This window comes from Ovis aries, chromosome 13, assembly GCF_016772045.2.
Source record: "Ovis aries strain OAR_USU_Benz2616 breed Rambouillet chromosome 13, ARS-UI_Ramb_v3.0, whole genome shotgun sequence".
Taxonomy (NCBI): domain Eukaryota; kingdom Metazoa; phylum Chordata; class Mammalia; order Artiodactyla; family Bovidae; genus Ovis; species Ovis aries.
In genome coordinates, this window is record NC_056066.1 from 23,630,015 (window position 1) to 23,644,124 (window position 14,110).

Genomic DNA, 14,110 nt, shown 5'->3' on the forward strand with positions numbered 1-14,110 from the left:
GTCCTAGAACTACCCAAATTATCGTTCCCTTGGTTGTCTCCACACCTTCCTGGAGAAAACTACCACCTACCATCACCAGCATAGTGACTCAATCTCCCCAAGGCCCATGTGGCAGGAAAGGAACCAAAAAAAAAAAAACAAACAAACAAACAAACAAAAAACGGAGTCACAGCAACACTAATTTAACAAAACAGTGAAAGTCTTCATTCTCATCAGCCTTCCTTGGCTTCCAATATGTGGGAATCACTCAAGCTATGGGAGGCATGCACTTTGGGGGCTCCCTCCACCTATCTGTTCTCAAAGAGCACAATCCACTTGAAATGCGTCTCTGACCAGGGCACAAGGAGGACACACTGCGAACACTGCCATTGGTTAACAGGGGACCGAAGAACCATAGGCATAACAGCCCCAAGCTTTGGAGGGGATGTATACGAATGGATCTGCCTGCCCATGCAGGAGACACAGGCTGGATCTCTGGTCCAGGAAGATTCCGCATGTCACAGGGCAATTAAGCCCTTGTGCCACAATTACTGAGCCCATGATCTTTAGAACTTGCGCTCATCAACAAGAGAAGCCACCGCAATGAGAAGCCCCAAACTATCAAGTGGCCCCCACTGCCCCAACTAGCAGAAGCCCACGCACAGTAGCAAAGACCCAGTGTGGCCAATAGTAAAAATAAGTGAAAAAACAAATTAATTAAGTGAAATAAAAAGAATCCACAGAAAGTTAGGAAAACAAACTGGCAAAGCAAAATAAGTTTCCACTGAGAAGGACATTTATATTTATTTCACTCTATCTGAAGTCATATCAGTAGTTGAAAGTTTATTTTAAAAATTGATTCTGTGTTTAAATTCGTGCACAGTAAAAATTAGTTCCAATTTTCAAGGCTCCCTTTTCCTGACGCTCATATAATGATCAACTCTGTAATAACTAGAGATAAAACCCTGCTAAAGCATATCTTATGTAAAGCAAATAATTATTCAATCTCTCCCAAAGACAATACTCTTAGCATGACAAAGATAGCTTCTCTTTTCATTAAAAAAAAAAAAGTACCGCATGTAGACTAGAGTGTTTGCTCTCCAGTTTGAGCTGAACTTTCAACTCTGCTGTAGCACGTTATATTGAATCCTGACTCTGTCCACATTAAACTGTCATTTTGTTTTGCCAGCTGCTGGCATTCCACTTTCACTGGAATACATGTGCTGGTCTTTATGTGGTTACTTCATTGACAGGTGCAAACACTGGACTGCTAAACAATAGACAGAGGTAAAAATGAGTGGTAATAGAAAGTAGATAACTTCCTAAGTAGGAAAATATACATTAAATTATTACAAGGAAAACCAAACATTGTGACTAGAAATAACTCATTAAAAATATTTCTCATACTGTCTTGAATTTACTTCAGGGAGATTCTTTACCATCTGAGTCACCAGGGCTCGCTCTCTCTCTCTCTCTACATATATATATATATATATATATATATACATATATATACATACACATATATCTCCAGGGGATCTTCCTGACCCAGGGATCGAACCCGGGTCTCCCACATTGGAGGCAGACGCTTTAATCTCTGAGCCACAGGAAAGCCCCTTATATGTATATATAACTAAAATCCATAAAATTAAGAAATAAGTTTTATTCATAACAGAAATCATGATTGTTAAATATTTCCCATATTTAAGCATTTACAACAGGTTAAAAACCAACATTCAATAAATATAATATAAATCTGGAATCAGTAGCCAAGGTTTCTATTAATAGTAACAGAAGCACACTTATGTTTATTAGCTGTCATAAGATCAACCATATTCCTTATCATACCCCCTTTCTCCTTTTGTTCTCAAAGAATCATTCCATTCTTTAATTTCTCCCAATTTCCACAGACATCCCTCTTCTTAAACTTGGGCCATTCATTCTGGATTTAACACCACCTTGAATCTCTCCTTTAAACCATCAAATACATTATCATCAAAATGATGTTTCTAACTCAGGAAGAAAGATGATCTTCTGTCTCTAAAATTTCAGTAAGCTTGACTTTGATATTATCATTTCTTTCTAATTATCTTCTCAGCAAACTACTAATTTTGAACACTAGTAGTGTGCCAGTGTGTGGTGGGTAGTGCAGCGGGGGAGGAGGGGCATGGAATGGAGAATGTCACAGGCATAGGAAGAGAGGAGGAACAGCCTCTGGATAGAAACAAAGCATTAAGAAACCATTAGCAAACTGACCGAAATTGCTCAAGGAAACTGTTACTTCTGCGGAGTGAAATACTGTATGCAGTTGATTCTCTACATATTATATACTCAGTGGCACTGAACAGCCATGTGACTGATGGGATCTCAGTTCCCCAGTGAGGGACTGAACCTAGGCATCAGCAGCGAAAGCCAGAATCCTAGACGAAAATGGTGTGTTTCTTAATCAGAATTCACTTGTACATTCTCAGCTAGAGAGACAGATCATCAGAATGACTCCCTAGGTTGCTCAGGCTCATGTCTATCAGTTCTGGTGGCGTGAAGTCCAATGTGGGTTCACCATAATGCTTTCAGCCACTGGATTAACTGGACTCCATAACACTTCAGGGCCCGGGTTACAATAACTCCTTGTTCTATTCTGGATAGAACAGAGCACTATCTCCCACATAGAAAGTGGCGAAGGAGATCTTCAGGCTATTTTCAAATTTTTCAAAAAGCCTAAAAATCAGTGTACCTTGATTCCCTAATAAGGTTGCATAGGCTAACAAAATGAAAAAACTCTTTGGATTTGGTTGGCATAGAATCAATTCAGTGAGCAATCCTTAAGTCACCTAAGGCTGATTGGAAATGCAAGTTAGCAGTCATATGTAACAGGTGAATAAGGGGAAACAGTAGCTTTCCTTTAAGTAGTTCAGGTTTTTGAGGAACAGACTACACTGAGGCATTCCATGTAGAGAAATCTATGAAAATACATGCCTAAAGAAAAGGAAATTGACGTCTGCTGTAATTTATAAAAACTAAACCCTAGGAGTTCAAGAGAAACCTGGGACCTAGGACTGCAGAGGTCAGGGCTGAAGACACTGACAGGGTGGAAGAGCTGGATCCAAAGAGGATGGGCAGCAGTGCACTGCTAGTGTCCGGGGTGGGGTGTAGCGGCCTCAGGCTGATGCTGGGGAGTGTTGGTACTGAAGTTGTTCTATGACGTCTGCCTGTGATTGAATTCACAGCATAACTGGTGGATGCAACGATGGCAGTTAGGTGAGTGACCGCATGTCAAATGCTCAGGGGGTGAGCCCCACGTCTGGGCAGGGTCAGGACTCTGACCAAATGACCTGGTGTTCGAGACTGGCCCCGACTTCCAGGGAGAACTGGGGAGAAGCCCACAGCTAAAACCCAGGAAAATGGAATAAAGCAACACGACGCAGTGCGGAGCCAGAACACTGCCCTGGGAGCTCCTGGGTGACATTTCCTGTTACCACCAGGTGGTATTATCAATTAATATTATTAATAGTTAATATTACTAATACATGTCAGGACCTAGTGTCTGCCCCATGGTTCAGAGTGTCTACAGAAGAATAAAACTTGATACAAATCACTTTCTTCCCTGGTTTCCATAGCAATATCTTAGGGCTTTAAACTAAATTACACTAAGATATCATTAATTTTACAAGTAAAATGTTATCATTGTTCCCCAATGAAAATAAACAAGAAGCAAAGTGTAAAACCTTTCAAGTGATTTTTTAACAAAAAATTTTTTCATTTGTGCAAGAGACATTGGAGATTATTTTCACCAAAATATTTTCAGTTCCAAATATACTATAAGTACTTATTTATCATCCAGCTACTTAGAATAATATAACACAAGTCAAAGCCACCTTTTGGCTGAATGATATTTCTCCAATTTTTCCATTTTGGTCTCTGAGAGCAGAATCTAAAGACGCATTCACTTTAGTGGCAAATGACAACTTTGATTCAAAAACAAAAACAAGTAATTGTAGTGTATGATTTCACTTATCTCTGCATTTTATTATTATTATTATTATTTAATCTCTGCATTTTAAAGTTATTTCTATTTGGGACTTCCCTGGTGGTCCATTGGTCAGGACTCAGCACTTTCACTGCCATGATCCCCAGGTTCAGTCCCTGGTGGGGGAATTAAGATCCTGCAAGCCTCTTGGCATGGTCAGAAAAATAAAAAAGAAAAGAGTCATTCCTATCAGGAAACAAAGATTCAGTATGATTAGGAAAAATGTTGTTGTGTCAACATAATCAATGGGCTTCCCAGGTGGCTCCAGTGGTAAAGAACCTGCCTGACAATGCAGGAGACATAAGAGACACCGGTTCGATGCCTGGGTTGGGAAGATTCTCTGGAGGAGGGCATGGCAACCCACTGCATTCTTGCCTGGAGAATCCCATGGGCAGAGGAGTCTTGTGGGCTACAGTCTATAGGGTTGCAAAGAGTCAAACACGACTAAAACGACTTAGCATGCAATCTATCAAAATACAGTAAATTCCCTCTGACAGTCTCTGAAGACTGTATACGTGTTCAGGACGGTCCCAGCTCTGTATTACTCCACCACCTTGTGGAGGGGTGGGGGTACAGATCAACAAAGAGCAAAACACTGGCTTTTTCACATAGCTCTGCAGAGCTATGAACTGCCTGCTTTATCAAGCCGAGCCCAGAGGAAAAAAATAACAAAATAATGAAACGACGAACAGATTGTATGATTTTCTTCTCTGGTGGAGTTTATTTTCCACTTCACGTGCAATTCAATTCAGTAAAGGGAATGTATAGGAGAGCTATAGGGAAAGATCTTCCTTTCATCCACCTTACCTAGAATACTCTACACCCATAATAATTCCATATCACATAATCATAATAATTTTTAAAAATTACTAGCTGGCAGGATGACTATGCTCATACTTATCAAACTATTGCAAAGTACTTCACCCTGCAGTTCTTGAATTGTTTAAAGAACAGTATTCCAGAGTTTTTATGAAAGTTCTTTTATGCTGTCCAAATTGCTTTGTATCTAGTGAAGTTTACGGATGGGAACACGACTGACGGTCCCCTGTCCCACTTCCCACACGGAAAGGTCCCGATGCTTTCTGCAGATCTAAGCACATGCCATATGTTCCATCAGCACAGACAGGTGACCCCGTGGAAGCTCAGAAGTCTTCCAGAGAAGCATTTACTGGGTGCAGCCTTAATTCACTAATTACCCTGGAGCAGGGCTGGGGGTGCGGAGGGGAGGGGAAGCTAGGAACCCAGTTTTAACCTTGTTCTGTGAAACCTCAGTATTTGAAATGTTTTACAGCTATCAAAAAATAAACTTTACACAAAAACGCTGTCCAAACACAAATTTCACGTTGTGAAATCTTTCATAAACAGAAATCAGACAGCAATGTTCCTATCACACTTTTCAGACTGGCTAAATACTCCGTTTATCACCGTGTGCGCCACTGGGTGAAGCACGTGTGCTGTTCCCACAGAATGACACAGATTTCAAAAAATAAGTATGATTAATTAGATAAGGTAAATGACTGATGTAAAATGTTCCTGCAGCAAGCCCTCTGTTTGGTCATCTACACATGGTCAAGATGATAAAACCCTTTAGAGACAATTTTTAAGGAGTCCAACTACCTCGGTATTGACAAAATATTCAAGAGTTCTGAGAAACAGGAAAATGATAACCAGAGTACATATATGGAGAATTCATCTACAGTGAAGAATATACTGCATGGGGAGGTGATGGAAGGGAACACTCACTATAATAGGATTATCATTAACAAAAGTGTATATGAAAGTAATAACAGTGTGCCAGAAAAATATATTTCACATTAAAAATCAAGTCAATTCCCATGAAAATGTTAAGTCCAGCTTACGTCATCTCTCCCCTCCCCCAGTCCAATTTTTACTTACTGTTACACATTAACTTCTGAGTCTCTGCAGCTGACAAAATGTACTGTTAAGCTTCAGAAACATTTAGATAACAATCATTTTGGTCAGAAGGAAAGCCTGGGACACTTAAGAGAAAATCCTCATGACACTTTCTCAGATATCCTTTCTCCTCATCATGGTGTATTTTTTTTTTTTTGTCTCCCCTTCATGATACATTTTCCCTGGGGGAGAATGGGCAGTATTTTAGCCCCTTGTAGCTGGGACTTTGGAAGCTCAGTTTTGATCTGTAAACTGGGGACACTGGAGTGTCTAGTCTGCAATGCTAGGATTGAGTTAGAGCCCTGGGCTTGCTGCAGGGACCAGGCTGCTCTGTCTGGGTTTCTGACCCTGCTCTACGATTCTCCCACCATCATCTCAGAGCCTCAGACCACAGACCCCTGGCATGCACCCTGATTTCACTGCAGCTCAGAGGTTTCTGGAACGGGATGCCACTGCGGCCACAGGCTCCCTAAGTCTCAGGCTTGAACTAGAGCCCCTCACCCAGTAAGGCTGGGCCCCTCCACCCTGGTTAGCAGGCAGCACTGCAAACTCAAGCCCAGCACTTGCTTTTACCTTTCTGTTTTGTTTTGTTTTGCTTTGTTTTGTTTTCCTTGTGTGTGTGGGTTTCCCCCTCTCCTGCCTCCCTCAACCCCCACTGCCCAAAATACTTCCCAGATCTGGATTCCAAAAAATCTTACTTCTGGAACCTAGTCACTGGTCAGGCATGTGCCATATTCTCCAAGTATCATTCTCCTCATTGGGAAATTACATCGGTTTCCGGTTGTTGATATATCTTAACTCTCTGCAGAGTGGAAGTGCTTGTAGAGAAGAGTGTTTTTTCTCAGCTCCTGGGCTTTCGTTCCAAGTGGAGCAACTCCCCACTAAGCATTACACCTGCCTCCCTCCACCTCTGCTCCACTGCCCTCATTTCCCTCTGCTGGGTTCAAGTGGTGAGCCTCCTGCCTGGTGAGTGATGGAGAGAAGGTGATGCCTTTTCCTCCCCTGTCTGGAGCCAGAATGACACAGTGAGCAAGATTCTACTCTGTCCTCCTGCCCTGAGTGTTGGAGCGGTAGTCTCTGCCCTCTGTGAGGGGAGGAGGAAGAATGCGGGGACACACAGCAACAAGAGTCTGGGAAACCAAAACGTGCTCGTGGGCTGACTCTCTCCAGGAAATGCTGTACCTTGCAAGTACGTGTCACCAATCAGCATCTAAGCTTCCAAATGGTGTGGAAAAGGAGTTATGACTGGTTGCACGATTCACAGTGCCCACAGGATAGATCAGTTGCTCAGAGAAATGCAGCTATTCCCATAACTAGGGGAGTACCCTGGCAGTCTAGTGGTTAGGATTCTGCACTTTTGCTGCTGAAGACATGGGTTCAATCCCTGGTTGGGAAACTAAGATCCTGCAAGCCTCTGATAGATACTGGGCAGTCATGAGTTAGAGATTTTACACCTTGAAAGTGCTTGGAAGATTTCTCTATCTTACTAATTCAACAGAGATCCATGAAGGCTTGCTGACTAAGCCAAATAAACCACCAAGCTAAGCACAGAGGTGGCATCCTCCTGGGTAAGGTAAGGGGCCTGATGAGGACACGCTGGTGTGGAAAGAGCAGCCAGAGCCTTCTGTCCAGACGCCCACAGAGGAGGCAAGGAGAGTGGAGTGTTTGACACTGGCCTTGCTGCTGGACCAGAGGGGCAACGCTGAGGTTGCAGCGGTGCTAACAGCGCCCTCTGCAGGTGAGGGTGTCACGGGTTGTGAACCAGTCTCACCGTGGGTGGCTCCTCCTTGAAAATCTTCTTTGAACTCTTGACCCTCTTGGTCTTAGAAGGCGAAGAACCGACGGAGGAAGAACGTGGCCTCAGAGAAATTACACCTGCACTCTTGGGCTGTGAGGGCCACTGGGATGAAGGGGTCTCTTTCCCCTTGATGCTTCTGGGGCTCTGGCACAGAAGAAGAACCATTCTGTTATTACCCATAATGCCATTCTCATTACCCGTGTTTCAGAGTCACCTCCCTCACTTTTGCTCCCTTGCCCTCCTCTCTTGAGCTAGAACCGCAGGTGGGAGTCTTCAGTCCCAAGGGGCCTAGATCTGTCTTGCTCCCAGTGCCGCCGTCCCGTATCCCGCAAGCCCAAACCCCGCCTGATTTAGTCTGCGGGTGGGGCCTGTTTTCCCACCCCTCCCACTGATGCTCAAGTACTGAGACAAACATACCGACAGACCATTGATTTCTAAAGTTCCTGGGGAGGTGGGGTTTTTGCGGGGTAGGATGAGGCGGTAGCTTGCGGAATGTTTCCTATTCCTGGGAAGGCAGGAGGGGCAGGGCTGGCAGGTGGAAGCCACAGGACAGGCGTCAGAAGGGCCAGGGCACCGAGCCTGGGGGTCGGGGCGCCAGTGATACTTCCCGCTCTCACTCTCTAACCTCCCAGGTCCTTGCCTCCCGCTCACATGCCTTGCCTCACTTTTAAGCATTTTCTCCTTCAAACTCAGATGCGAGAAAGTGAAAGGCCTCTGGATGATGTGTATAGGTTCTTCAACTCAGCTGCCCAAATATGAGACGAACAGAAACAAAGGAAAGAAGTCAAGAACTTAAATGCCAACCTTGGCAACTATGGCGTCATACTTTCTTCTCATTTCAAGGTCTTCTTTCTGCTTATTAACCTGTGAAATTAAAGACTCGTGTCATTTGTTATCATTGGCAAAGATGAAAAAAGAGAATTTGCGGTCAATCTTCCTTAAGCAATGAAAGAGTAGCATTTTAAACCATTTCACTGCCCAAACTATTATGGGAATATAAGTCACAATATTGAATATAAATAAATTAGGAGAGAAAATATATTCACTCCTAGAAGAAAGAGTACTTTGTAATAGAGCTTATAGGAAAACATGCAATTGTTTGCTTATGTGTTTTTATTAACATTATTGTGTACCAGGCACTGCACTGTGTTGCTATTCAGCCACACTGTATTAGGCTCTTAGAATAAATAACACAGAGGAGTCCAGGGGATTCTCAAAGAGTCAGACACAAATGAAGCGACTTAGCATACACACAAACCTTGCCTTCAAACATTTAGGTTCTAGCAGAAAATGAGTTTCTAAAAAAAAAAATTATATATACCAAAAATGTATGCAGTGCAAATATAAGTTAGAAGTAAATTAATATGACCATCTGACTTGAGAAAGAGAACAACAGCCACAGTGTTAAAGCCCCCTGTGTAACTGTCACGATCCTATAACCAACTCCAAACCAGGAAACCACTATTCTGAATTTTGAGCTTAGAATTCCCTTTTATTTTCTTGATTAATTTTTTATCAGGTTTACAGACTTACCACCTCATCCCATTGGTATTCTTAAGCAATATACACATTTAGTTTCACTTACTTTTAAACTTTTTAAAAAAATCATTATTTATGTGTTCTCCCTTAATGCGTTCACTTCATCGTTTCTGAGATTAACCTATGTTGATACTGGAAGCAGTTCATTCATATTCGCTGCTATATACTATTCAAGAGTACAAGTACAGCATAATGTATTTATCCATTCCCTGTCAATGAACATTTGGGAAATCCCAGGATTCTTCTTTTCTATATAATATGGCTTTAAATATTCTTGAACCTGTTCCCCTAGGCACATGTGCTAGGAGCTCCTTGGTGATGTTATATGCCTAGGAACAGAACTTTGGGGCATATTTTAAGAGAATGATCAGCTTCAGCGGATAACCCAGATTTGTTTTCCAAAGTTTCTGTAACAACATACATATTCCCCAGCAGTTTATGAGAATTCTTTACTCTACATACTTAACAACATTTGGCACTGTTATATTACTCATGAAGCCAAGCACATTTTCAGTTCATTGGTCACTGGGTTTCTTCTCTGGTGAAGGGCCTGTTAAAAACTTTAGCCCAGATTTCTACTGGGTGGTCTTTTCCTTATTGATTTGAAGGAGTTCCTCACATACTCTTGAAAACAGCTTTGTGAATACATAAATGGTGTGAATATTTTTGGATATTTGTGGCTAGATCTTTAAATTTTCTTTGAGACATCTTCTGATGAAAAGGGGCCCTTAATTTTCATGGGGTTGATTTTTTTAATTAATCAATTTATTTGGCTGCACCAGGTCTTAATAGCGGCACACGAGATCTTTAGTTGTGGCATGTAGGGTCTAGTTCCCTTATTAGGGGTTGAACTCGGGTCCCTGCATTGGAAGTGTGGAGTCCCAGCCACTGGACCACCAGGGAAGTCCGTGAAACTTCTAATTTTCCATTTATACCTTGTTTATTTTGTGTCTTGTTTAGGCAATAATTTCTACTTTGAGCTTAACAATTTTCCTCTAAAATTTAAAGAAAATTTCCTTTTATATTTGAATCCTTAATTCATACAAAATGGATATGCATGGTATGAGGTGGGGAGCCAATTTTATTTTAGGCAACTGTTTAATCAATTCTCAAGCATCTTTAGTGAAAATTCAACCTATTTCCATTGATCTGTGGTACTGACAGATACTGAGTATTTAGGTATGTTTGGTTCTGCTACTGGGTTCTCAATTTCTTCCCAAAGAACCATGATGTCTTAATCACCTTAAATTTATATTAATAACTCACAGAAGTCTCTCCCTACTCCATCATGTCATTATTTCACCTTGTTTCTTAGCTATTCTTGACCCTTGTTCTTCCATATTAATTTCATTTTTAAAAATTTTATTTATTATTTATTTTTGGCTATGCTAGGTCTTCATTGCTGCTTGAGGGCTTTCTCTAGTTGTAGCAAACAGGAGCTAGCTGCAGTGCATGGGTTTCTCTTGTGCTGGCTTCTCTTGTTGCAGAGTTCGGGCTCTAGGTGTGCAGGCTTCAGCAGTTGTAGCTCCTGAGCTCTAGAGTTGTGGTGCATGGGCTTAGTTGCTACATGGAATGTGGGATCTTCCTGGACTAGAGATTGAACCTATGTCCCCTGCATTGGCAGGTGAATTCTTAATCACTGGACCATCAGGGAAGTCCCTTCCATACTAATTTCAAAATAGGCCTGTCAATTCCATGAAAAGCCTTATAGTAATTTTGGCTGGAATTTTATTGCATATAGAGATCAGTTTGGCAAAAACTATTGCTAAGATAATCCAATTCTGTAGCTCACCTTTTCTGTTTTCTTTCAATACTTGGAAGAGCAAAAGTTTTTAATTTTGATAAAATGCAGCTTACACTATTTAAAGAAATCTCTGCCAAATTTGATATCACTAAGATCCCTACTTGGCCTTCTTTTATTAATTTGTGGCTTTAACTATTACATTTATACTCATGAATCATCTCAAGTAAATTTTTATATGAGGTGTGAGGTAAGTGTTAAGGTTCATTTTTTGCCTAGAATCAATAACCTCAGATATGCAGATGACACCACCCTTATGGCAGAAAGTGAAGAGGAACTCAAAAGCCTCTTGATGAAAGTGAAAGAGGAGAGTGAAAAACTTGGCTTAAAACTCAACATTCAGGGCATCCAGTCCCATCACTTCATGGGAAATAGATGGGAAACAGTGGAAACAGTGTCAGACTTTATTTTGGGGGGCTCCAAAATCACTGCAGATGGTGACTGCAGCCATGAAATTAAAAGACGCTTACTCCTTGGAAGAAAAGTTATGACCAACCTAGATAGCATATTGAAAAGCAGAGACATTTACTTTGTCAACAAAGGTCCGTCTAGTCAAGGCTATGGTTTTTCCAGTGGTCAAGTATGGATGTGAGAGTTGGACCGTGAAGAAAGTTGAGCACCAAAGAATTGATGCTTTTGAACTGTGGTGTTGGAGAAGACTCTTGAGAGTCCCTTGGACTGCAAGGAGATCCAACTAGTCCATTCTGAAGGAGATCAGCCCTGGGTGTTCTTTGGAAGGAATGATGCTAAAGCTGAAACTCCAGTACTTTGGCCACCTCATGCAAAGAGTTGACTCATTGGAAAAGACTCTGATGCTGGGAGGGATTGGGGGCAGGAGGAGAAGGGGACGACAGAGGATGAAATGGCTGGATGGCATCACCGACTTGATGGACGTGAATCTGAGTGAACTCCGGGAGATGGTGATGGACAGGGAGGCCTGGCATGCTGTGATTCATGGTGTCGCAAAGAGTCGGACACAACTGAGTGACTGAACTGAACTGAACTGGTCCAATTATATCGGCATCACTGGTTGAAAAGATTATCCTTTCCTGCTTGAATTGTCTTGGTACTTTTGTTAGATATCAGTTCATCTTATAGGACCCAAAGAGTCTATTTCTTGGCTTTCTATTCTATTCCATCAATCTATATGTTTATCCATATACTAGTAGTATGTTGTCTTGACTAGTGTCTTTACAGTAAGTCTTAAAATCAGGTTATGGGAATTCTTTCTCTTGCTGTGCTCTTTTTCAAAATTGTTTTAGCTAACCAAGGTTCATGAATTTCCATATACATTTTACAGAAGATTGTTGATTTAAAAAAAAAAAGGCCTACTGAGATTTTGATTAGGCTTGTATATACAAATCAATTCAGAGATAACAGTTAAACAACATGGATCTTCTGAATCATGAACATGGTATGTTTCTCCATCTATTTAAATCTTTAACTTCAGTATTTCATATGGTTTTGCACATAATTAATCAAATTTATCCATAACTATTTCATATTTTTATGCTATTGTAAATCAAGTTTTTTAAAGTTTCAGTTTTTGATTGTTCTTTGCTAGTATATAGAAACACATTATTTTGATCTTTGCATTCTTGCTAAGTTCACTTTATAATTTTAGTAGGTTTTTGTAGATTCCTTAGGACTTCCTATATAAATTATCATGGTTATCTGGGAATAAAAACATTTGTACTTTTTCCTTTCTAATCTGTATGCCATTTATTTCTTTTTCTTGAATATTGTACTAGCTAGGACCTAAATAACAATGTCTAATGGAAGTTATAAGAACAGAGTCTTGTCTCATTTCTCATCTTAGTTTTTAATTTTTTTTTATTTTAAAATCTTTAATTCTTACATATGTTCCCAAGCATGAACCCCCCTCCCACCTCCCTCCCCATAACATCTCTGTGGGTCATCCCCATGCACCAGCCCCATCATTTCTCATCTTAGACTTAAAACATTGCCTTTCACTATGAAATATACTAACAGTTATGTTTCATAGGTATTTGTGATCAACTTTAGAAGGTTTCCTTCTATTCCCAGTTTGCTGAGAGCTTTTATCATAAATGTATATTCGACTTTCTCAAATGCTTTATATATATATTTGCCCTCTGGCTCCAACATTTTCCAGTTTTACCATATGCAAAATACATTCATCCTTATTCAAGACCTCAAAAAATCTCATCCTCTGAGAGCATCTGCTTGAGGTCAAGGTCTCATTACATAAATTAGGTTCAAGTGCAGATGAAGCTCCTTGAGTAATTTTATCTTGATCGGAAGACCCAGCAATTAAAGAGACAAGTTATCTGACTCCACAGTCAACATACCATGGTGGGACATAAGATAACCACTAAAGAGCCTCCCCTTGGGTCAAGGACTCATCTATTTCCACTGGAAATCTGTGATGGCTCCTAGGCACAGAAAATGAGACATGTATTTTAAAAGAGTAAATGATTGGGTTACCAAAATATGACTTTTCTAACTAAATGGCCAAACACTGGCATGTTACATGTAACAGATAGATTTGAAGCATGTCTCAGAGGGAACTTGGGCAACAAGGAACCCAGTATGAGATCAAGGCCACTGCAGAGATAAGTCAGTGTTGTGCCCTGACATCATAATTCCTTTCTATCTGAAGTCTGGATTGTTTCCTAGAAATAAGGTGCATTGAGATGAAACAGATGGAAAATTAGTTAAGGGTAAGAGTTCAATTATGGTAGTTTTCTGATAGGGATCTTCTTTTTGTTAGCTTCAGGATAAATGAAAGTTCAATATACAAAATCTACATATAAAAATCAGTAGCATTTCTATACATGAACAACAAATTATCTGTGAGAGTAAAAAGAAAGGCATCTCATTTACAATATCGCCAAAGGCAGTAAAATATTTAGGAATATATGTAACCAAGGGAGTGAAAACTACAAGACACTGATGAAAGAAATCAAAGAGCATACAAGTAAAGGGAAAAAACTTCATGTTCATGGACTGTAAGAATTAATACTGTTAAAATGTCCATACTACTCAAAGCCATCTACATATTCAGTATAAT

General features: G+C 40.6%; 1 protein-coding gene across 1 annotated transcript in view; it reads right to left on the reverse strand.

Annotated features, from left to right (window-relative positions):
• C13H10orf67 (chromosome 13 C10orf67 homolog) overlaps positions 1-14,110 on the reverse strand; it is a 106,637-nt gene that overhangs the window by 33,784 nt on the left and 58,743 nt on the right. The window contains exons 9-10 of the mRNA XM_042230387.1: positions 8,523-8,582; positions 7,692-7,862 (exon numbers count right to left, since the gene is read on the reverse strand). Coding sequence (XP_042086321.1) covers positions 7,692-7,862; positions 8,523-8,582 — 231 coding nt within the window. The remainder of the gene's footprint in view (positions 1-7,691; positions 7,863-8,522; positions 8,583-14,110) is intronic.